This window comes from Clytia hemisphaerica, unplaced genomic scaffold (genome assembly GCF_902728285.1).
Source record: "Clytia hemisphaerica strain Z4C2 unplaced genomic scaffold, Clytia hemisphaerica genome assembly, whole genome shotgun sequence".
NCBI lineage: Eukaryota > Metazoa > Cnidaria > Hydrozoa > Leptothecata > Clytiidae > Clytia > Clytia hemisphaerica.
Genome location: NW_027103929.1, coordinates 668,654 through 694,065, shown reverse-complemented (window position 1 = coordinate 694,065; position 25,412 = coordinate 668,654). Strand labels below are relative to the sequence as shown.

General features: G+C 34.8%; 3 protein-coding genes across 4 annotated transcripts; all 3 read left to right on the top strand.

Annotated features, from left to right (window-relative positions):
• Positions 1-324: 324 nt before the first annotated feature.
• LOC136809781 (c-Myc-binding protein-like) lies at positions 325-3,524 on the top strand (the record flags this gene model as incomplete). The annotated part of the gene is given in 5 exon segments (XM_067066336.1): positions 325-397; positions 514-562; positions 2,234-2,363; positions 2,893-2,938; positions 3,291-3,524. Coding segments are annotated over 4 exon segments (288 nt in total), but the record flags the coding sequence as incomplete, so codon positions are not given.
• Positions 3,525-5,685: 2,161 nt separating this feature from the next.
• On the top strand, positions 5,686-20,612 carry LOC136809769 (uncharacterized). Of its 2 annotated transcripts, XM_067066325.1 has the most exons (3): positions 5,686-5,708; positions 6,197-6,483; positions 18,454-20,612. In XM_067066325.1, the coding sequence occupies exons 1-3, from the start codon at positions 5,701-5,703 to the stop codon at positions 20,079-20,081; spliced, it is 1,923 nt and encodes a 640-aa protein (XP_066922426.1). In that variant the 5' UTR covers positions 5,686-5,700; the 3' UTR covers positions 20,082-20,612. The 2 variants fall into 2 exon arrangements, with proteins under 2 accessions (XP_066922426.1, XP_066922427.1); XM_067066326.1 differs by lacking the exons at positions 5,686-5,708; positions 6,197-6,483 and adding an exon at positions 8,920-9,145.
• A 3,235-nt stretch (positions 20,613-23,847) lies between these two features.
• LOC136809797 (uncharacterized) lies at positions 23,848-25,371 on the top strand. Its single transcript, XM_067066354.1, has one exon. It carries the CDS (start codon positions 23,848-23,850, stop codon positions 25,369-25,371), a length of 1,524 nt encoding a protein of 507 aa, XP_066922455.1.
• The last annotated feature ends 41 nt before the right edge of the window (positions 25,372-25,412 follow it).

The following is a 25,412-nucleotide window of genomic DNA, read 5'->3' as shown; positions in this document are numbered from 1 at the left end:
AGGGTCCTTAAAAAATGACAATAAAATTGTCCAGTGACACAAAAAGTATGGACAACATAATACCTATTATTGGACAAAGTAAAAGAATTGGAAAATTTCTGAAAGAAAAGAGGCCAGAGTAAAGTTAGCATGCGGTTTAGTTGAAATAAATGTTCCACAATATGGACAAAATATTATGACAATTTCACAGCATGGCCATTTTACTGATTTGGAATTTTTTTCAAACCTATGTTATTTCCCATGCCATATAAAATTTTCAGCTTGTCCCGATATCCAGAAAAAAAAGTTATACCCAAAAAACTGTTTTTACTTGTTATCTTACAGCCAGCTGATTCCAAGAGGGAGGAATTCAGAAAATATCTTGAAAAATCTGGCGTATTAGATACCTTGACAAAATGTAAGTACTCACAAGGAATTTATCATCATTGTTGAAAATTTTTATCCATTAATCTCTGTTAAGTTATATTTTTGCATATTTTCCTTTCTTGATAATACAAACTGTTCATATTTTAGTGTTGGTAACTTTATATGAAGAACCAGAAAAACCATCAAGTGCAGTAGAGTATCCTTTTCATACAACTCTTTTAAAAAGAAAAATCGGAAGAGCTTGTTTATAAAAACAATAATAAACCAATTAAAGCTTTTGGTTTTATATTATTCAAGCCCTAATTAATGGCAATTAAAAAAAAGGCTCTTGCTGCTGCACCGTCACCGTATCTTTAAGCTCTGGAGCTAGAGTACCGTCAACGGATCTTGAGACTTGTGAGCTAGAGTACCGTCATGACGAATCTTTAGATTTGAGAGATAGTCGTTAAAATTTGCCGTAATAAATTGACGGATCTATAGGTTTGTGGGCTAGGGAACCGTCACTAAGATTTACCGTAATAAAATGACGGATCTTTAGGTTTGTGGGCTAGGGAACCGTCACTAAGATTTGCCGTGTAATAAAATGACGGATCTTTAGGTTTGTGGGCTAGGGAACCCAAGATCCGTCATTTTATAACGGCAAATCCAAGTGACGGTTCTCTAGTCCACAAACCTAAAGATCCGTCAATTTATTACGGCAAATCCTAGTGACGGTCCTCTAGTCCACAAACCTAAAGATCCGTCATTTTATTACGGCAAATCCAAGTGACGGTTCTGTAGTCCACAAACGGAAAGATCCGTCATTTTATAACGGCAAATCCAAGTGATGGTTCTCTAGTCCACAAACATAAAGATCCGTCAATTTATTACGGCAAATCCTAGTGACGGTCCTCTAGTCCACAAACATAAAGATGCGTCATTTTATTACGGCAAATCCAAGTGACGGTTCTCTAGTCCACAAACATAAAGATCCGTCATTTTATTACGGCAAATCCAAGTGACGGTTCTCTAGTCCACAAACATAACGATCCGTCATTTTATTACGGCAAATCCAAATGACGGTTCTCTAGCTCTCAAACATAAAGATCCGTCAATTTATTACCAGCTAATCTTAGTGACGGTTCTGTAGTCCACAAACGGAAAAATCCGTCAATTTACGGCAAATCTCTAACCTCTAAAGATCCGTTATATTTTCATGACGGTACTCTAGCTCACAAGTCTAAAGATCCGTTGACGGTTCTTTAGCTCCAGAGCTTTAAGATACGGTGACGGCCCTCTAGACACTTCGTAAAAAAAAGGGCCAAATTTGATATTTTTTATAAGCACTTTATACCAATTACTTAGTTTATCTTTTCTCGAGATTGGCTCATTCATTCTTTATGATTTTTTGCACAAAGGTGCATAACTAAACCCTAATTAAATCTTTATATATAAGAATCACTATTATGAGCATGGATCAATGTTCCTAATCAAATTACTCAAATTTTAGATGATACAGATAGGCTCTTCCTTTCGACCCCCACCTTAATACCCACCCAATGGGCACGGGGGACAATCAATGATGAAAACGAGCGAAGAATTTCAATAAATCGTCACTATATTGTGTTCTGAATGATTGTTTTACGTAGATATCAATTATCTGCAATTATATATTTTTTAAATGCATAACCAGGTAGTTCCATAAAAGTATCGCTTGTATTTATTTCCTTTTACTTCTCAGGTTAGCTGCCAAATTGAGTTTGTTAAGGAAATAGGCAGAAATAAATAAACAAGGAATTATGTATACACTTATCACTAACTCATTGGTTTTTTATTATATGTTCAATTTTTGGTTACAGTTTCCTTAACTCGTAAATATTACGCTCAGTTTTTTGAAGCAACACATTGGTACATCACTGCCAGACTCTGCAGACAATGAAGCACTGAAATTGGAAGTGGAACAACTGAAAGAGAAAAACAAAGATCTCGAAGATGAAGTTGCATCACTCAAAGAAAAAGTATTTCTAAAAGACTAACTTGTTTTCAAATTAAAAGTTTTAAAATCATCATGGATTTGGAATGCCTTACATCACTCTGATCACGTAAACGGCAAGATGATTTCAGCCCTCCCCTTGAAATAGAGACTTTAAATAAGCGGCAAAATAAAGCTTTAGTGCTGAAAAAGCTTCTTCTACTTGAAAGAAGGGAAAATATGCTTTTTATTTGATAGTTGACCAAGAACAAATTGTCTCTGAGGTTGGGGGGTCAATGTAGGCATCCTCAATGCAACATTATCTCATGGAATATCTTTGTCTGTCATTGGCGTTATAAAAAAATTAAACAACAAAAACTAAGAGGGTGGATAGTGAATAGATGAGGGAAAATTTAAGGGATAAAAGGGTAACTATGAATTATGGCCGAAGCCATGACAGCAATTTATTACCAATACTGCAATAACTTGTTGCCACTGTGCCGTAGTTGATAAATGTATTGAAGTCTGAAGCCATTTGATTGCAAAAATTTAATTTAAACTTATTTCGTTTACAGCTTGAACAATACGAATCGACAAAAGAAAGTGAATAGAGTGCCCCTGGTAAGTATATTTGAGACGTTTAGATTTATGTACAAAAGTTGAGCTTTTAAGGATTTTTTAAAGACCTCCATGAACGAGCGAACTAGATTTGAATTTTTTGGTATTTTTGTTGTGGGGCTCCCGCTTTATATGGTTTGATATAGAAGATCACGTGTCTGGATATGATTAGCCTGAACCTCCCCGATTTTGCCTAACAATAAAACAAACTGTACTATACACTAACCTTTCTGGAAAGAAGAGTCTGGTACAGGCTAGATCAGGGAGCGAGTGGAACAGTGAGTTTTAAGGACTGATGCGGCAGATCTTTTGATAGGAGCACCTGAAAATAACATGTTTTAATTTCAATTACCAGGTTGTCTTGCATATTGGATTTCGATTAAAACAAATTGTAAATATTTAATACTTAATAAAAATATTTTCTGTGTTGTTGTTTTTGTGATGTAATTTGGTCTTCATCAGGAAAACAAAAATGCTTTACTGGAAGGGAATCTAATGCTGTAATATTACATCGAAATTTGTGTTTAATTTTTTAGTTCATTGTACAGTGTATAAATTTCCAACGGAGGTTTTTTTGATACATTTTTAAGATAACTATCGTGTTTTATTATTTTGCACTTTCAAAATATTATAATAATTATTTAAAAATCCAAAAACTTTCCAGTTTTCTTTGTTTGATGCTCATTTTTCCCGATACTTTTTTTTCAAAAATTTTATTTTTTTTTACTTTTAATAAATAATGAACATTTTATTGATTTAAAAGCTTAAAGCGAACTTCTGAAAAGAACCTTTTTCTAAGCTTTAGAAATTCTGTCGATGTCTTAATGGTTCATTCAAAATGTCCCGAATTGGCAGTGTTTAACTTTATTCCATATTTTTATAGTATCTAGATACTCGCTTTATAGTACACAGCTTAAAATGTCTTTATTTTGGATTTAACTAGTACGGTTCCTATCACAGAGCTTTATATAACCCCTGGAGTTTCTCAAGTTTCTCTTCCCAGAAAATTAAAATCTTTCACTAGAATTTTTAGAAAGTGGTTATGCTAGCACTACTCGATTCTGGTGTAATTGAACTTAGAGCGCTAGATTTACTGTTCTTTGAATACTTTTGATGTAGCGCCGTTTTTTTAAGGCATTGCATGCATTAACTTCTCTTTGCGGGTACCACTTCTCTTAAAACTCTAATCAAAGACAGTCCAGGGGTTATAAAGGTCAGTGTTTTTTACCGTTTTTATTGAAATTTAGAGTGGTGTGGAAAATAGTCAATATGATTGTAAAGTTTTCAAAATCAAAGTAACCACGAATTCTCGATGATTTACATTTCAGTGAAAATCAATAAAAATGAAACGAAAATTGTTATTTTAAGACTTGAATTTTAAACACCGATAGAGCATGGATGATGATGTCCACATCAATTTTAATAAAGTTGAAGAAGTTCTTTATCAGGGGAAGCCAAATGCATCCATTTCAACAACATAGATCGTTCAGCAAGTTGCTAATTGTTGTAAAGAAAGATGGTAAGTCCACACATAGCGTCAGAAGCTTTCATTATCTTTGTATCAAAATTTTCACATACCTTATAACACCCACTTCTCACAGACCCGGTAGGGTTTTTTCAGCCAGTGAGTATAAAAATGTCGGACTGAAACTCGATAGGGATTGATGATCCAATAATTTTATGATTGGTGATATCAATTCTTTTGTTTTCAGGTCAGAAAATTCAGTTGGGATGGGAAAAATAGCATGATATTTTGCAGTGAGGATGTGGTTATTTGATTATTTTCAGTGGAGACAAAAAATGTGGATAATTTTCCATTGGGGACGATATTTTGGCCAATTGTTGGTTATACCAAATTTAGCGAGTGTACGAAGGCAATGCAGGTGTGACTCGTATATTATCATATCACATTGAATTCGGCATTATCTATTTAAAAAGGTTTGATCGCATTTTCTGGGCTTTGGGCTTCTGCAAGACCTTCTTCTTCATTTGATATGTATATTATTTATTATTACTTATTTAATTTTACGTATACACGTTTTTTTTTTTTATTAGAACACCTAAAATTTGGCTGAGCCTGGATGTGCTTATTTTTTTAGCAATTTTCAGCCTAAAATGTTCTTAAATGCGTTCTTAATTTTTCAGACTACTTTAAATCGACAATATGATACAAAATAAAGAGCACTTTAAATTTGGCAAAATTTGGACAATATTTGACTCTCGACTTTTGAAGATCCACCCTTAAATTCGGTTAAAACTGCTTAAAAAGAGGAAAAAATTGTAGTTTCTTGTCACTTTTTTCCAAACTGAGGCTGATCATGTTCTTAAGATGTTCTTAATTTTTCGACAAATTTCAGCCTATATGTTCTTATAAACTAGGTTCTAATAAAAAAAAAACGTGTATTTATATAAAGTGAAAATTTAAAATAAGAATTCAAAACAAACAAAATTAAACCTTTAAATAATGTTATGTTGCTAGGCGATAATTGTGAAATAGATAGGTTTCGCCCGAGAATTTTATCATGCCCTTGTGACCTTGTGTCACCCTATTCAGCAACTCTAAAACTCAAGTCTAAAAATATTCTAGAATCTAAACAAAACAATCTAAACATTGATATAAAAGTTATTTTATAACATTTTGTTGATTTTTGTAAAAGTGTTTTTGGGCGGTTTTGAAACAGCAGGTCGTATCCTTTTTAGCACCTTGTAGAACTGCTTTATTTTGCTACCTGGTGCTTCTAGTGCGTTAATTATTACCAATATTTATGGAAATGTAGGTTCCTCATTCATTTTTAGCACCTGTTTAATCGGGTTGAATTTTAAGGGGAAAGAAAAGGCGGAAATGATTTCATTTTGCCAATTTGATTGTTTGAGGGTATCAAACTCTTGCATTTTTGAGACTTTCGATAATGAGCCTTAAACTGGAAAGTCAAAACACTAAATTGACCTTCAAGAATTGTAACTCAGTTTATAGATTTCTCTTACTTTACCTTTTAATATGAAATTTTTATATTGTATCGTCAAAAGTCACCTAGAGATCTTTTCTTTTATGGATCGCCGACCACTTAGGGAATCTGGGGGGGGGGGGGTTCGATCTTTTTTCATTTGGTGTCTTAATAAATGATAGTTGATAGTTGATAGACACAACAGTAACGAAGACTTTGATTTTGAGATTAACGTATTTTAGAACACAATGCCCTGATTGAGTTGATTATCGACAAGCATTTTTTGAAAGAAGGTCACCATTTTGTTAATTTTCAGGTTGGCTTTACCGTCGATTGAAAGCAATAAAGCAGTGCCTATTATCAATAACGTCCAGACAAAACCATCTCTTCTGAAACATCATAATGATGGTTCTAATACCACCACAAAAGAGTTCCCAACAAATGATAGTACTGATGACAAGGATTCTTCAAAAACCAACATCTTTGCTGAATACGTGAAATATTTACGAGAAAAAGAAGTGAGGGAGAATGGCTACCTTCAACAGATTATTTCAACGAACAATCCTGTCAATGAGCTATCACCAGAATTTGGCAATCTTAATGGTATGTGTTTCTATATTACTGTTTTAAAAATTGATTTCATCGGTCGACCAACGCCAACTGTCTGCGTTCAAATCAAGTTTTCGTTTGGATTCTATTTTTGAGCGTCATTTTCTACCCTTGGAGAGCAAAAACCGTCTTCCTTTTTAGGCTAGAAATTTTTCGCCCACCCTCATAGTGCATTTTAGATGTAATGAAAACACGCCCTTATTGGTGCGCCCATACTGGCGGTATTTTACCTTGTTTTGTTGCATTTTTCTTTAATACGGAATAATGACGAAGAACCGCCGCTTGTTTAGACTCAGATAAAATCGATCATATACATTTTTGGTTTTTATTTTTTCATGCACCTTGAAATTTTTAAAAAGGATTAGCGGTGGAAACTTGAAGTGCCTTTTTTAATTCGTTGTATTTTCGAATAATCTTAATTTGAAGCTCACTGGACCTCTGTATCCTTAGTGGTTAAGTTTAAAAGGAGAATCTGATCTCGAATTTCGTCGAGAAGTGGTTCTTTATCTCCTTCTAGATTCTCAAAAATTTACCATACTTTCACACCGCTTTTTCCGATTGCTGATTGTTTCAAATTTAGAAAAATTTTATGACATGTATAATTTAAAAAGGTCCTTTTTAATGGGCTTGGTTTACTTGTTTTACCAGATTCTGTTTGTTTTGGGATTCATTCAGTCTTGAAGGAAAAACTATCCAGTCTGAACTGCAGCAGTATTATGCCCACTATACGTCATATCATCTGTTTCTTTTTATCTCTTTTTCAAACTCTTCAATATTTTCATTGTTTTCAATTCGGTGTTTATTCAACCGTAACATTCATCTCTTTTGTTCTTTCTTCATTTTTGCCAACTTTTCAAATTTTTCGTGAGATATTATTTTCGGCTATTCTTCAGTTTTCGTTTTTTGTTTTCATTCTTCGAATCATTCAATACCTTCAAAAGAATTCCCAAGTTAATCAAGGTAAAGTAACTTTTTTAACTTTTCTCGCGTGAGGTCCTTCTTGTGTGAGTTCTTTGTTCTTACTGATTTTAAAGTTTTTGATTTCAATCACAGATGAATTCAAATGAAGAAAAAAAATTGCTGGTATTTTCTGCCACCTGTTTTATACCGAATGGTACCAGCCATATTGAATAGAAGAAAAGAAAAAAGAATAAAGAAATATTATCAATGCTATCAATTTTCGACTTATCCGAATGTTGAGATTCGAACTCTATAAACATGGACCGTCTATAGTTAATAGTTTCATAGCTTACTTTCTACTTTTAATCAAACAGTTTTCGAATCATTCGAATACACATTCGAATCAAATGCACCGTTTTCTTCTCGAACTTTTTTGTTCTTTAGTGACAAACCTTAAAGTTTCTCTCAAATGAATCGAATACGTATGACTTTTATTTCTCGAAGTGACTTTTTCATCTCGTATTCTTTTGAACACTTCTTGTTCTCAAGTTCAGGACCGAACGACCTTAGAGAATATAGAATGAAGGCTAAATTTAATCAAAAATAAAATTAAAATTTCTATACTAGCAAAGACTTTTCTAGTAATTGTTTTACATGACATGAAACTGCCAGTACTGCCAGTATCGGAGAAAAGTAAATTTCACCGTCACTCAATCAATGCAAAGGCTTTTTTAGAAGATTTTGAATAACATAGGGATCCAGAAAGACCAAAGCTTACAGGCAGTTCTCACTTATTTTAAAATTCGATTACATGCATAATGTTTTCAAAACCTTCTACAGAACCTTTTCGTTAGAAGAAATCAAATAAGAAATTTTTCTGTTGCTCATCAAAGGAACTTAAGGATCTTAAATCCAATATTAACATAAAAATTCTTATGTGTATAGATGTCTATGTCAAGAGTGTTTGGGGTGCCTTGGCAATGGCAGCCAATTTTACTGATCATTTGCTTAAAAGTTCCAAGGAATCTAAAAATGAAAAAAGAATAGTTTTTTCATGTGGTCCAAAGGTCTAACCCCAAATGAACAGCCAATGTCAATGGAAATCATGTAATATCTCCTTAACGACATATTTGTACTGTCCCTTTCTTTTATGTTTTTCATAAGAATTATTCAGAGGTTTTCTAACGTGTATTTTTTATACTGCAACCTCTTGCACAGTGAGCCCTAATACATTAACACCCCCTTCCAAACTGGTTGAAGAAGAGGCCAAAAAATATGTTTGCTAATAAAGGTGCACTTTAAATTTCATTCAAAAAACTCTTTATTTCTAATTCATGTATGAAATTTTTTTGGAAGCCGAAGAGAGTATCTCCTGCTATCAAATTTGAATGCTCAATGAATCGAAAGAAAAATTTGAATAAAGTTAAGATGAAACTTGAATAGCATATTGAAAAATTATTTCCCAAAACAAAAAATTTATTGTTTTTTCTTTTGAATGTCTTGTCTCATTTCCCCCATATTTTGTCTTTTTCGGCAATTTTTTTGTGTGTTTTCGTTGAATGGCCTTGGTCAATTTTGTCAGATCAAAATGAAGATGTGATTTTTAATAAGTTCTAAATTAGAAAAAAGGACTTTAGAAAATTTACTTTGGAGAATGGCAGAATTGGACTTATTCCATACTCTGCTCACCTCACCGCCTACCATTGATCCTTTTACACAATTGTACATCAAACTTCTTGGACAATGGCTTTTAAAGGTAGCTGTTTTGTTTTGGCTGGTCTGGGGGGGGGTGCCTAGGCAAAAGGAGGGTACGGGTATGTGCCGCCCTTAAGGGTCCCCTTATTGGATCTTCAAAATCCCACTACGGATTTTAAAAATCACCTATTTTAATTCCATTCCGCCCTAAGGGTTGTAAAAACAGCTCAAATTCCATATCGTGACCCTCAAAAGCCTGAATTTCTATAATGTAATCCCAATAGCCACAAAAATTCGGCTTTTTTCTCCATTTAAGTCCCTGTAAGGGGCCGTTTTGGTTCCTATAAGGGCCCGACCACCAAATGTCGGTTGGCACATACCCATCATCCCGCAAGCCTAGTACCCCCCCCTCAGGTGGCTGGTACATACATACATACATGAAAGATAAGGGGGCCCCGACAACAAGCTCTTTTCTAGTGAACTCTTGTTTAAGGAATACATTCATGATACTGTTTAGTTTTGTGGAATAGCCAGCGAGGACCTTTTTTTAACATCTGTTTCCCAGGCATAGCCTTCCTGGAAAATTTGATCTGTTGGCCAAAAGTTTCAAAAATCTTATTCCTAGAAATGAAGATCTGTTTCTCCTCAAAACAACAAAACCTAAATTTTTAATCTCAAAGTATCTTCCCTATAGAAAGTTTGGTCTGTTTCCACAATTTTCAAAATTAAAATTTTGATCTGTTCTCTCAAGCTTATAAGGGATATGATATCTGTTTCCCCCTCCTGGAAATTCCATCTGTTTATTCCCTTGCTTTTTGTGATTGATAAGCTGCTGATGATCAACTGCTCTAACTACTTGGAACTATCTGACAAATAAATAATAAACGGCAATACACCTTTCCCGAATTGTTATTTAGGCTTTTTGACTTTTTTGTTTTAATATTTGAATGTTTCTATTTAGTTTCATAAAATTGTATGTCGCAAAACTAAACAAATAAAAAAAGAATTATGAAAAAAGCACTTCCGGTTCTTGAGTTATTTTGATTTGAAATTTCTTTATAAACAATAGAATTACATGGAAACGAGGCCGGTCTGTATGTTTTAGTTTTTATAAGGGATTTCACCTTGAACAAAAACAGTCATAAAAATTGATAGAAAAAAGCTTTTGAGCTCAAATTTTCAGCATGCACTTGTCATTATAGGAGGAATACAAATATATAGTTTTCAATATGGTTTGAAGACCTTCGAAAAAAACCTAACAATTCGGGAAAGGTGTATTCGGCCACCATTTCACCGAACCTCCAAAGTCATTTGTTTTGAGTTAATGAACGGCGTACTAAAAAATACACGATTTCTCTTCCGCACCGAGTAGGCTTTTAAATCTAAATATGAAAAAAATCCGCAGTGGAACACATGCGAATGTCTGGAACGAGGAAGACCAAATTAGTGGTAAAACGATGGAGCGTTTGACGTCACTCGCGTGGCAAGTTACACACTCGTTATTTGTTAATCCTATTGGGCGATAGGTGGTTCCGCGGCAGACGTTCTCTAATTTTCCAATCGGCGTCCGGTTATTCTGATTGAAAACAAAATGGGCGCGTCATCAGTGAAAGTTATCGTGACATGTTATGACAGAAAGTATGATTGATAAACTTGGTGGAGTTATCAAAACAAATTTGTTGTCAAAGAGATTTAACAGTAAGTGAAAATACAGGCCAGATATCAACAGTCCCATGTTTCGACCAATTGTCCCATGTTTCGACCAATTGTCCCAAGTTAGAGCAGTTGACGGTATCTGTTTTCCCCCAGAAAGTTCAATCTGTTTCCAATGCAATATCATTTTTTTGGAAACAGTTCCCAATTTATTATGTCATCTCCTAGAAATATTAATCTGTTTCTCTCTGATGACGTCATCAGCTGGAGCGGGGCAACAGATAGTTTTAGAGAAAAGGCCTTTCCTAGAAAATCGGATCTGTTTCCCCATTTTTCAAAAAAAGCTCCCTCCTGGAAAAGGGAAACAGATATTTCGGGGAAATGGGCTCGTTGGCTGCTTCTGTACGGAACCTTGAAAACCTTGAAAATGAACCACCCAACCTTAAAAACCTTTAAAACTATCAACTTTCTGGGAAAAACCTTGAAAACCTCGAAAAATCGTTAAAAACATTGAAAACACTTCTTCCTATTCATCCTTTTTATCATACAATCTTTTCAATATGGCAGTGTCTGAGTCTAGGATTTTCTCTAGAATTGCGAATCTCCATCCCTCTTCTAGCCTTTCAATCAGCCAGTTTTTTCATGTTTTCTATCGATTGTCATAACCTGGTTCTACAAGGTTATTCCAGTATCTCTTATAGGTTCATATTAGTTTTGAGTTTGAATGTTAAGAGATCTTTGAGTGCTAGACTTTTTTCATTCATTACCGTATACTAAATTATGTTGGTTTTTATATAAAAGTTGGGAGCCGACAGAAGGTGGGCAAAAAAGTAATGAGACAAAGAACTGTTTCTTGAATAACAATAGACGTTATCGGATGTTTTGATTTTTCTAAAAAAGCGATGCATTGTGGGATTGTTTCGGGCCTATTACAATAGAATTCCCTTGAGGAATTCCGAAGAGATTTCTATTGTAATACTCTCGAAACAATCTTCTTTTTTTGCCAACTTTCAGCCTAAATGTTCTTATAAACAGGGTTCTTATAAAATAGAGTATATTACCCTCTATACGCTTAGGATCTACGCTTACTTTGAGCTTTGCCTTCATTTCGCGGTTCATTAACCTTGAAAGACAATAATTTGATCTTAGCATTAATTATTCATGATTCTCGTTAATTATTTGATCTTTTTCACAAATTATTGATTACATGTACAAATCTTTTAATTATACTTCAACAATAAACAATAAACAAAAATAAATATTTTTTCTTTTGTTGATATCGAAAGTTATTACTTGACCTCTGATCGGTCAAAGGTCATTTTGGAGGGGGGTTTTCACTTTTACGGTATGACGTTATTGGGCCTTTTTACCCCCGGTAAATCGGTATTACGAGAAAAAAACGACGGAATTACGGTATTTCATTTTCTACCGGTATCGGTAAATTGCCTATTTTTTTGTCGGTATTTCGATATTTTTATCAATAAAAAACGGTATTTTGGCATAAAACTATTTACCTTTTAGTTTCTTCATGAGTTTCATGCAAAAAAAGATAAGTCTATTCCGCTATTTTAACCAGTAAAATTTTCTTGCTCGCTTCGCTCGCACAATCTTGGATGTCCTATTGACTTATTTTCATGGTGAGGTTATTCAAAATAAGCAAAACTTTACGATATCTAAACAAATATTTTCGTTATTTTTCTGCGGGCGCATTTTTTAATGACAACTTTTGTGATGCAAATACTGCATCCAATGAATGAGTCTAGATAATATTTTCTCCGTCAGCACTAAATGCTATGGTCGTCTCTCCGTATTCGCTTATATTGCTACTACAATACAATACACTGATACTGCAGTAACTTAGAGACAGTACAGGCAGTATTTACTCCTTCAATAATTAGTAAAAGTAGGTACACGTTTTTTTTTTATTAGAACCTAGTTTATAAGAACATATAGGCTGAAATTCGTCGAAAAATTAAGAACATTTTAAGAACATGCCCAGCCTCAGTTTGGAAAAAAATGACAACAAACTACAATTTTTTCCTCTTTTTACGCAGTTTTAACCAAATTTAGGGGGTGGATCTTCAAAAATCGAGAGTCAAATATTGTCCAAATTTTGCCAAATTTAAGTGCTCTTTATTTTGTATCATATTGTCGATTTAGAGTAGTCTGAAAAATTAAGAACGCGTTTAAGAACATTTTAGGCTGAAAATTGCTGAAAAAATAAGCACATCCAGGCTCAGCCAAATTTTAGGTGTTCTAATAAAAAAAAAACGTGTAGTTCTAAAAACATCTTGTGCAGCATCGAACGATTAAAAAATAATTCACATCATGATGCACATGATGCGTTTTCAGGTAATCTAGGCATTCTAAATTTTAAACTTTTTCTTGGGCAAAACTCTTGGAACGCCGCACTGGGTACGGCAGGTACGTCGCTCGCCGTACCATATTTTTCTTTTTGCCAACAAATGGTCAGTGTTAAAAAAGCAAAAATTTTGTGACCAAACAAGGCATACTTGGCTAACAATAGCGTATTAAGTCCGTTTTTCAATAACAAAGGAGAGCGAAAATTGTCGAAAATTTTTCGCACTCGCCTCGCTCGCGTTCTTATTTTCCATTTATTTTCTTTCCTCCGATAGGGGGGGGGGTAAACTTTAGAATTCGCGTCCTCTAATTGCACCACAGCACCACCTCTATGAAGCCTGTGTTGAAGTCTACGGCTTCTCAGACCATGACTGGCCCAAACCTCGATTTTAAATTAATTCTCAATATAAAAGACATCTTACGGGTCTGCGAGGAAGAAATTATTGGGGGAAAGGCTTAATTTTGCATTTGCCTCCCGTAACAAGCAAGTAACTTTGGCGCGGCAGACCTAAAATATTGCTTTATGAAAGCTCAAATAGCTGTAAAAGAGGCCTTAAAAAGTCGACGATATCGAGAATAAGGTCACAAAACTAGCAAAAAACTTCATATATTGGCGAAAATGTTTCGTATAAGAATAGGTCAATCTGTTTAAAAGAGACCATAAAAAGGTTAAATTTAGCCCAATAAGGTCACAATCGTTTAACCAAAGATGTAAAAGCAAAATTGGTGCGTGAACGTGAAAGTTGTTTTTTTTTTTTGCGCGTGAATACGTGAATTGGCAAAAATTTGTGCGTGAATACCTGAATTGAGGGTTGACTGGGGGCCTCATAAAGTACAAGACTTGTTTGTACAGTTTCTAATTTGTTACTACACAATAGATTTGATAACTGAAAATTCATTATTTTCTAAAAAACATAAATATAATATCGGTATCGGTATTAGGCTTCCTTCACCGACGGTATTACGGTATTAGACCCAAAATTTTGTCGGTATGACGGTATTTAAGACCCCTGCAAACCCCCCCCCCCTTGGAGGCTTTTGAAATGGGCTACACGTTTTTTTTTTATAAGGAACCTTAACTTTGCTCTGAGCCTGGAGTTCCTTATTTTTTCAGAGAATTTCAGTCTCAAAGTTCCTTATCGAGTTCCTTACTACATAGGAGATTTTGAGCTTTTTGCCCCTTGAAAGATCAAAATTTGGTCAAATTAGTCCCAATTAGGTACATTATTTTCAAATCCACTTATCCTCAGCCTGAGCAGTTCCTTAACAATTCCTTATTTTTTGAACCATTTTCAGCCTCGAGTTCCTTATAAACGTGTTCCTTATAAAAAAAACGTGTATTCCATTAAAAAACTATACAGGGGGTAGACGAACCTTTTCAAGTTGAAAGAAAATTATTGAAAATGTGTAGTTGCTCCCTGAAAAATGGCAAAATTTGCAAAATTACCCTTGGAAAAATTCTTTTCATTCCTTAAATTGAGGATGGACGAACTTAATTAGCCTTTTATCTCCTGGAAATTTTAGAAGAACTTTCTACCTCCTTGGAAAAATGAGAAAACACACCCTAGAAATCTTTCTCGAATTACCCCCTGGAAATGTTCGTCCACCCCCCTATATAGATTTTTCGGAAATTATAAAAATACAACCCAATTAAATGATGTGACGTCATCAATCGTATCATATATAATACGATCATATTTCACGGCTGCAAAAAAAAGCATGGGTCCTAAAACCTAAAAGGAAAAGAAGAAAACAAAAATAAATCCATTATTGAATTGGCTGCAATGTGCGAATCAGGAGTGTTTTTTTCACACTTCAGATGAGCAAACAATCTTACTTGCAGCATCAACTCTGCTTTTGTTTATGAGTGTGACAAAGTTCATGAGTTAGAATCAAAGTTATTTGTGAAGATTGGATGTGAGGGTTGGACGCAAGAACAAGAATCTTCTATAAAACACGTTCTTCATTTTTGAAATGTAAGACAATTTTTACACATCTCTCAGTCTACAGGGTGAGACAGACTCTCAGCTTAATGACCTTAATTATAATAGGGTAAAGTTCAGTAAGTTTTCAGAACAATTTTATAAAAACAATGAACCAGGCTTAAAGATTACTATACTATATACCAAAAGAAGAAAATAATTCGTGAACGACGCTCAGCCTTGATTCACTGGAGTTAAAGTATCTTACGGTACGGGTTTTATGTAATATAATAGTGGAGAGTAAACTAAAACTTAAAATTTGCCCAAAATAGTAAGGTGAGATCTTAGAACAGTTTGTGGCCCATAGGGCTAGAGAAATACTTTTTATTGCTTAAATTTTGTTGAAAAACTTTAGTTTATGGGCCACTCACATATCGATGTTTCACATGACTAACGTCAAATTGATGCGAAGGGGTGTTGGGGGTCGAGACGCTAAGAAAATCAATCAAAACATCGGATCTTCGGGGCTGGTTGAATTCTAATTTTCTAACGTAAGCCAGATATTTTTTATTTTGTTAACTTCTCTCGCTAAGTATACTCACGGTATTTTTCATGGTTTTAACACAAAAATTGTTATCAAGACGAGACGTGCCAATCGATCTTCGAAATTTATAAAAAAAGGTTGCTTGTTTGCATCGTGTAAAATAGATGATATTATCCTCGCAACTTTTTAATGGTTAATGTGTGAAAAGAACAAATTACGATTTCATCGATTATCGGTGGCTGACGCTAAGGGTAGGGGGTTAGAGGTTTTTGACATAGCGTCGGAATGACGCTAGTTGTGGGAAAATCGATATGTAAGTGGCCTTTTTAAAACATCTTATAAAAAAAATAAGGCCCAAAAACACCGAGAAATAGGAATATTTTAAAATCTATTAGAAAATTTAGGCTAAAATATAGGGAAAATAAGGACATCATAAGAACATGGGAATAGCCTGAGAATTTAAAAGATTATCTAAACTCTCTCAAAATTATTTGGATTCATAAGAAACTTTCGTAACTGAAATGCACGTTGTTTTTTCATAAGGAACCTTAACTTGGCTTCGAGCCTGGAGTTCCTTATTTTTCTAGAGAATCTCAGCCTCAAGGTTCCTTATCGAGTTCTTATTTACTTAGCTGCTAAGTTTTGACTGATTTGATGCTTTGTTCAACGACTACAGTAACTACATTACATTATACAAAAAGAAGTCCATTGAATGTTGTTTCATCAATATTTTGATGATATTTTGAACTGTTTTAGTGAATCTGTGCAAGTTCAAGTTTAATTCTTACTGTTCATTAACTTGTTTTCTTATCCTCAGCCTAGGCAGTTCCTTAACAATTCCTTTTTTCCTTATAAACGTGTTCCTTATAAAAAAACGTGTAATTCTGCAAGCTCATTTGGAGAATTGTGTTTCACCCTAATATGCAGACAATATTCATATTTATGAAATCGCCAATATTAAGCCGATCAAACGAGCACTGCAATCTCCAGCAGTGCATGGATTAATTTGTCACATTTGCTGCATGAACTTCGGGATCAACTTTCACTGTGGGATTCAATTTAACTGAGGCGACCTTACAGCCCCTTACACAACTATGAAAGTTAATTGTCCGCAGGAGTATTTCTATGTTGAAAGCAGATCAAAGACTTTTTTTTACTTACTAGAACAAGTCAATTTTTGTCTGTTTTTGTTGACTACAAAACTACTGTACACGTTTTTTTTATAAGAACATCCGAAAATTTTGAAGCCTTCGGATGTTCTTAACTTTTTGAGTTTTAAGCCCGGGGGGGGGGTACTTAGGCAACAATGGATGATAGGTATGTGCGGACGGTAAGGGTCGGTTTTTTCACCTTTCAAAGTCTCTCTAAGGGTTGGAAAAATCAGAAAGTTTTAAATTAGTCTCTCTAAGGGTCGGAAAATTCAGGATTTTTAGGAATTTTTTTGCTTTCCAGAGAAAAAATTGTAATAAAGTCTCTCTAAGGGTATGACTTTTTTCAAAAATCTAAAAAAATAATTAAAAAAGTCTCTCTAAGGGTCACCTTTTCAGCAAAAATCAGTCTCTCTAAGGGTCGGTTTTCGGAGGTCCCGTCCGCACATACCCCTCATTCGCCAACCCTAGTACCCCCCCCCCCCCCCCCCCCCCCCCCCGGGGGTTTTAAGCCTAAAAATGTTCTTAATATGACCATTTTGTGAGTATTTTGACCTTCTTCCTAAGAAATAGATTGTTTTTGCGTCTGTAAAGCCTTAAAAGGGCCCTTAAAATGTCCTAAACTTTTTCTTAAGATTTTGGCCATCGAAGCCTTGTGTTCTTATATAGTTTGTTCTCTTAAAAAAACGTGTATTCTTTTTTTTTATCACTCTGACTTTTTAAATTGGTCTCGCTTCTCCGTTTTTTAGTGAAAAGAAAAGATATTTCAGGCTTTATACCCGATTTTTACTACATAAACCGACCGTCAAATTATTCGAAATTCAAAAATTCCGGGCTCAGCTTAGTTCTTAAATTGTTCCTATAGATTTTGAACCTCACTGTTTTTATAAAATTGTTCTTATTAAAGAGTGTAGTGTGGAATTTTACAGAAACTCCTATTTCCTCGTTGTAAAATGGTCCTTTCTTTCAAGGTAGTTCAAGTCTCAGCAATTTTTAGTTTAGAGAGCCTATGGGAGTGGTTTTTTGACATGAAAATGTCATCAATTTATTGAAATAAATGTTTTGTTTTATATTTTGTTTCTCATAAGAGATTGAGCATGATTTTGTTAGAAGAAAGAATTTGTTTACTCACGTTTTGCAATATATTATAAATAAAACGAAAAATTAAGTGAAAAAAAAAAAGATGTTCAAGCTCCTTTTCAGCATTTTAGTAAGATAGTGCGCCAAATTCTCATAAATTTTCGGGGAGAGTTTGTAGTATTTTCCGTCTTGATTAGCCAAGCTGCGTCTTGATTTGAGATCTTCGTATGAAAAAGTCGAACATATTTTATTAGACCAATTATACTTCAAAACGTAAAACAATTTCCCCTTCACATGTCAAAAAGAAATCTTTTCCATGTAAAGCTGGTGCAACTTTCAAAGAAAGACAAAAGAGAACTCCAGCAAACAAATTAATCTGATTGGTTTAAATTTCAAAACTCGTGTCCACACCCTTTTTGAGTATAGCTGTATTGTTAAACAATGAAAACAAAAAATCTTTTTTTTTTGCGTTTGAAAAATACTACGACGAACTCAAAAAATTGTATTTTCACAAGATTTCTCAATTTTGAACTTTTTGATTTTCTGTTTTGCTTTTTAGAATTTTCATTGAAGAAAATTTCATTCACCTATTGTTAAGAATTTCTCTTCTTTAGTTTTAACTACGTAGATTTTATATACGATCCTTGTCTACTCTCTTTAGTGCTCGCACAAACTGGCTACAAACAGACGACACAACGCTTCATTAATGAGCTACTGGCCGCTGATCAAGCGACATCAACATCTACTACACAACGACAAATTGTTGTCAACAAGCTCAAAAACAAGATGACGCTTTTCATGAGCAAACCATACGATACAGGAGGACCCTTATTATCACCCGTCAACCTTCAAAAAGAATTCATTGCTCTTAAACAGGAACGTGATATAAACGATCGCCAATCGGGATACATCCATGATGACGTCATTGTTGGAGGACACCATATTGGGGACCATGATAAAGTCCTTTTTCATGACGACATTCGAGATCGTAATTTATTTGACATGCCGATCGTCACGACCAACGAATGTTCTATAAACTCTCTCTATCACACTAACGAACCTCAAACACCGACAGGCCCACATAATCACCATACAACCCCTAGTTTCGTCACATACCAAATCTCTTCAAACACGAACCAATCAAATGGCTGGAACAACCTTATGGATGATTACTCGCATCCTGGAGGCGACACGAATGACCTTCACGATTCATCGGAGACTTTTTCTTCGTTCAATGATCCTGTCTTCACGTTTAAAGACACGGGCGACCAACACAACGCTGATCCAACCTCGCCACCACACCTTTCAAAACCACATTCGCTTCCAGCTCTTATCCTTACTGATAAATCGCCATCTCGTTACAGCGATCATACTTCACCCACAGGTGTTCCGTTAACGCCCTTGACGCCTCTTGGCGGTGTCGTTCCATTCGGAAGCCCCCCTCACAACAGTGCTTTCTCTCAACCGACCACTAATCGTGATTTATACAAAGACTTATGTTACGCGACCAATCGGCAACAAGAATACCCGCCCATCTCACCAAATGAAGAAATTCCGCCTCAGCTCCCACCCCCGATGATTCATCATCAGCAACGAAGCCCGAGTTTCAACGAAATCCTACCGTCCTCTCAAAATCAAGTTGGTCGTCCAAATAACACTCAAGAAAATGATATTTTCATACAACAACAGACTCCTCGAGGAGGCGGTGGCGGGCTTTGTAGTCCTAATGGTCCGCCTACCCAATACATCAAATTGAATTCGTCTTATCAGCAACCGTGTGGAAATAACACAAGTTCAGTTTTAAATAGTTTATACCAACAGGAACATAACATTAACATGCAATTCGGTGGTAACATGTCAGGAGTTAGTTTCCTAACCACTGGACCCCCACCTAATGATAATATCGACATTAGCGCAGGTATGGGACCCATATCGCCGCACAACGGTGGCCCATTTATGCCAGAAAAAATCAAAGTTAGTTGTAATGAAGACATTGTCAATGATTTGAATTCAAAGAAAGTTGGAAATAAAGGATATTTATGTGAGTTGTGTGGGAAGTTGTACACAAGGAAGTACGGACTGAAAATTCATATGCGAATCCATACCGGTTTTAAACCTTTACGATGTCAGTATTGTCAAAAACGTTTTGGAGACCCTTCGAACATGGCTAAACATATTAGACTACACGCTGTTGGTGATACTCCGTATAAATGCCCTTATTGCGCAAAGGTTTTAGTACGACGCCGAGATTTAGAGCGCCACATTAAATCGCGTCATCCACAGGGGTGATGTCTTTCTTCTTGTATATATAAAAGAATTTTATTAGATTTATTGGGGATTTATATTCCCTTGATTTTTTTATTTTTAATAACTTTTTCCAACTTTTGTTCGGAATCGTGATTGTTCGTGTCGGACTTTTAAAAAAAAAACAGTTGTCTTTGTCTCTGTCTAAGGAGAGTTTTGATGCAATTTACACAATTAACCGAAAAATGATGTTGTTGAGCTTTTTTTGAAAATATTGACTTCTTCCAATAAACCTTTTGTTTAAAAAAAATTGAGATGAGAAGATTCCTCAACTGACTTTTTTGGAATGTTTTGTCTATGATCATCAGAATTCATTTGAAGTAATTAGGTAACATTAAACGATAGGAAAATGCCAAATAGATTAGAGGCCAATTTCTCTACATAATTTAATTTTTTCAACAAAGCTGGATATAAAAGCAAACTTTGACGAATTGGCTTTTAACTACCCTTTATTAAAAATGTAAATAATAATTATAAAAACAGTCTTCTGTTTCTAAAAGATGATCTTACAAAGAATTTGATCGATCAAATAGTTTCATTTCCTTTTGTATCCCTAGAGAATTCTATTTTAGGGTTTCTGGCCAAATGGGACCATCCAATCTCCTTTTACAAAAGAAGTTTTCCCACACTTTGACCCCACTTTCAAATTTCGAAATATTGTTGACGTCAGTAGTATTTTATGAATAAAATTTACGAAATGTGCTCTTTTTTCCTCTACCTTTTTGTAAAAATTACCTCCTTTATCTAGAAAAAAATAGCAAAAAAATTGCAAAATTTCAAAATTTACCTGAAAACTTTTTTATTAAAACCTAGTTATTATTGGAACATTTAAGATGATAAATCAGGCAAAAAAAGTCATGAGAGCAGCATTTTCAAGAGTCTTAGGTAGGATCGCAAAAACACAAAAATAGTAAAATCAACTTTTGGGAGAATTTGTGAAAAAAGTGGAAAATCTTTAAATTATTTTGTAATTTCAGACCCAATCAGGGTCACTTTTTTCGTAAATTTTGGCAAAATTTTCAAAATAAACAGCCCCTCAGCGGCACACCACCTTCGGTCGGCCAGACCCCCCTTGGGCTCAAAGTAACCTTTAAACCTAAAATGCCTCAATTAGAACCTCGAAGTGAAAAAAAAAACAATAAGTAAAAGAATTACTGTTTCTTAAATCTCGTACGAAGAACCACTTTACTGATGGACGTGATATAATAGTGCACCGCGCTAGATCTAAAAATAGATTTTATTTTTGACATAATCGTTACTCTCGATGTGTTTGTACGAGTTCAAATCCCATCAACGTTTGCGCTAATCTCTTTTGCACGTCAATTGCATCGTTTGACAAAAGATATATAGCAGCTTGCACGTATCTTTAATTGAGCCGAGTTGAATTGTGGAATTGCAACTCGTACAAATGGCAAAAAAAGTGAAAAGTAATAATTATGACGTATGTGTTGCGGAGCGCTATATAGCGCACCGCGCTGGATCTAAAAATAGATTTTATTTTTGACATAATCATTACTCTCGATGTGTTTGTACGAGTTCCAATCCCATCAACCTTTGCGTTAATCTCTTTTGCACGTCATTTACATTGTTTGACAAAAGATATATAACAGCTTGCACGTATCTTTAATTGAGCCGCATTGAATTGTGGGATTGCAACTCGTACAAATGTCAAAAAAAGTGAAAAGTAATAATTATGACGTATGTGTTGCGGAGCGCTATTGTGAATCTTTTTCTTGAGCGCTATTAGAATCATATAAAAGCGAGCTAAGGGTTCGAGTTTGCTTCTTATAAAAAAGTTTGTATTCAGCCTTATATATTTTTTGTTCCCTGGTGACCAGGCGAGAGGATTCCCAATAGGACTTTATTTTGTTCTAGTTACTATCAAATTCTAAAAGAATGCGTATTTGATAATATGCATCATTATTAACTAATTGTTTCTTTTGTGATGCCTGATTTCGTTTTTTATCAATATTAAAAATTTAGTTGTTTTGGTAGAAAGTTTCAAATCTCGTGGTGTGTATATACTTATGTGTGGTGAGAGCAGTGGTGTGTGGTGTTTTCGAAGGCACTAGGAGAACTTCTTTATTTCTTTGTTTGTGTTTGTTTGTGGGTTTGTGGCCTACGAGAAACTGAATACGATTTTTAGGGTTTAGAACTTCTTAAAACGTTTTCCGTGTTTCTTCCTTCAATTCTTTCTGTTGAAGTCAATTTTATTTCTGCTTAAATTTAATTAAGAGCTCTGACTCGCAGAATTCATATCAACACAGGTTTTCAATTTCTGAGACACAAAATGGCCCTGTGACGTTACAATGTTTTTTTTCTGACTCGACAAAAATAATGATTAATTTTAAACTAAATACCTCGTGATCTAGCCATCGACACCCTACCTTTAAACATACAATCCTCAGTTAGTATGTTTCAAAGCCCATCTTTTGAGCCGGTTTTTAAAAATGCAGATATTGCCGAGCAGCTGACGACGTCCCCAATTTTCGTTATCTAATATTTTCCACGATCTTTCAGATGAAAGTGTCAAGATTTGAGAAATTTTAAACATTCTGTTTCCAGAGGTTTGTACAGAAAATTGACGCCACCATAAAATGCCCCAAAAAGAGTCCAAAACTTTTTGATTCGATTGGGGTTTTTTACTAGTGGTTCTAGGGCTCAAACTTCTGTGCCAAATATCAGCCACATATTTTTTTTCAAGAGTAGGGCCTTTTTTGAGATAATTCTACCAGACTAGTGATATTCGAAACAAAAAAGAAATTCCCAACAGAACTTAAAAACCACAAACGATTTCAAACGATTTCAGTGCTGTAACTTACTTCGGGCGGGATTGGTGATTGGTGTTTGAACTCAGAAAAAAAATGTAGCCTGAATTTCAAAAAAATCCGTAAAAAATGAAATGTACCCAATGAAGTTAAATAGGAATGCTAAAACTCGTGCTGAAATAGCCATTCCAGACTGAATTTTAAATTTTGAAAACTGGTTGAAATACCCATATATTTTGACAATCATTGTAAGTACGTGGCTTTGCAAGAAATTATTTCACAGGTTATTATACTTGAAAAATTATGAAGAATGGTGATTAAAGTCCCATTGCTTAAAGTTTTTTCTGGGAAAACCTTTCTTTGTTCAAAAAAACACATCGAAAAATTTTTTTTTGCCAAATTCATTTGCCTTTTTATCGATACACTTTATAGTCTATACCCGGGGGTGCTTAGGCCAAATGGGTATTTTCGCACCCTCGAAAGTACCTCAAAGCGTTACAAAAACCATTAGAAAGCAATTGAGTCTTTGTAAGAGTTCAAAAAGCAAGAAAATCAAAAATCGACTTCCTCAATAAGTCATAAATCCCTGAAATCTGGACTAAAATTCGAAAATGTTGGCTGAAACTTTTGGCAAAAATGTCAAAAAACGGACAAACGGACAAAATTTTCGAAATTCAGTTTCTCGATTTTCGAACTTAGACCCAGACATACCTAGACTGGAGTCGCTTATAATGCGTGAAATACAGTAGTATAGGCCTTATGATAATACGATTATTGTTACGGAATTTAGTTTGTATAAACTAAAATTGTACCCTCCATTACTTTTTGCTTCATTTCTACTATGTCTGAATTAGTCGTCTAGCTTGCTAGACTCGGACATACCCGTCATCTTGCAAACCTAGTAACCTCCCCCCCCCCCCGGAATCTATAATACTAAAACACAGAAAAGATATCTTTATTACTTTCTCAGTCAGAGTTAAACAATGGATTTCTCATCACATGACAGAAACAGAAGTCACCATCATCATCATCGAAAGCCACTTTTCACTTACGATAAAGCAGGAGTCAAGAGATACAAGGAGTGGCTTGCTGATGGTAGAAATCAAGATAAAAACAAAGGACATAATATTATCATCAGTGTTGAGGAGTCTGGTAATGAATCTTCTGAAAGTGTAGTTGAGAAACAATCATTTAACTCTAAAGTTGAATGTCGAAAAAGTAGTCATGATATGCATGGAGGTAAGATTGACAATTCTTTTGTTACTGGTAATAATTTTGATGAAAATGATGACGTAAGACCAACTTTAAGTAGCTCCACTAACATTGGGACTGGTCTTGATGTATTCTGTTGGGATTCTGGTAAGAATAACAGTAGTATAGAGAATAAAGATATGATCTTCAATAAATCTCCAATAGTCTGTCAAAGGAAACACAATGAGTATATTATTGAATCTACTACACCAGAGCCTGTTGAACCATCTTCTGAAATCGTAAAGCGCAATTTATTGGGAAATGGATGTTTCTCTGAATCGTTTTCAGAAAATAAGCACCTCTCTGTTACCAATATTGTTAATGAACCAGATTGTGAAAAGGTGATTGAATATGAACATGCTAAAGGTATAAAGACTAAGCTCAAGAAGGAAGATAAATCGACCATGGAAAATGATGAAAGTTCTTGCATTGAGTTTTTTGCACCAATAAATCAGAAAAAAGATTTAAGTTCAGATGGCTCTTCTCTTAAATCCACAAAACATGCATGCATTGGATCTAGAAACTCATCTGATCATCAGGTACAAATAATCGACTTGACGAATGAAACAAATTATTCCTCATCATTATCAAACAATCCAAAGAAATGCTCAAATTCTGAGGATGCAACAATGATTTCATCCAATCAGAAAGGTGTTTACAGGAAATTAAATTTCAGTGGACCGATACTCACAAAGAACTGCAACCAGATTGCCGAGCAAATAGATAGTATTGACAAAATCGACACCCAGAAAATCACACAAGCGGTCGTGTCAGAGAAAAACACTAATGAAATTGAAAAATGTTCTCTTGTTAGCCATACATGTCAGTATTCAAACAACACATCGACGAAATGGGATCATCTTTGGAAGTACGATGGCATTGTTTCCCATTGTTCAGCGGTGAATGTGAACATGGCAGAGGCACCAGTGCCATGTAAAGTCATCGAGATTAAAGAGGAGAAGGAGATCTTCAATCAAAACGATAGTATGTTTACCCATCAAGAGAAAAACGAAAATCATCCTAGTCAAGAAATCGAAAGTGACCAACAAATAGTAAAGGATGATAATTGCCAAAGTGAGATCAATTTCAGTCCGCGATATGATAAGGAAAATAATCATGGGGTCCTAATCAAAAGTGAAACTGATGCAAATCGCGAAATGGAAAGTGAAAGTCATTACGAATGTCAAAATGAAAGTGACTTTGAAGAGGAAGAAGATGAAGAGACATTGTCCATGAAAGTTGAAAGTAAGAAATAATGTAATTCAAAAATGCGAATCAGGTTGACATTACAGGGCCC

Bases quoted from the DNA above. Each gene is read 5' to 3' on its own strand.
- LOC136809769 (XM_067066325.1), top strand. The intron at 6,484-18,453 runs GTATGTGTTTCT...TACTCTCTTTAG, and splicing joins AGAATTTGGCAATCTTAATG to TGCTCGCACAAACTGGCTAC.
- LOC136809797 (XM_067066354.1), top strand. From the start codon at position 23,848: ATGGATTTCTCATCACATGACAGAAACAGAAGTCACCATCATCATCAT.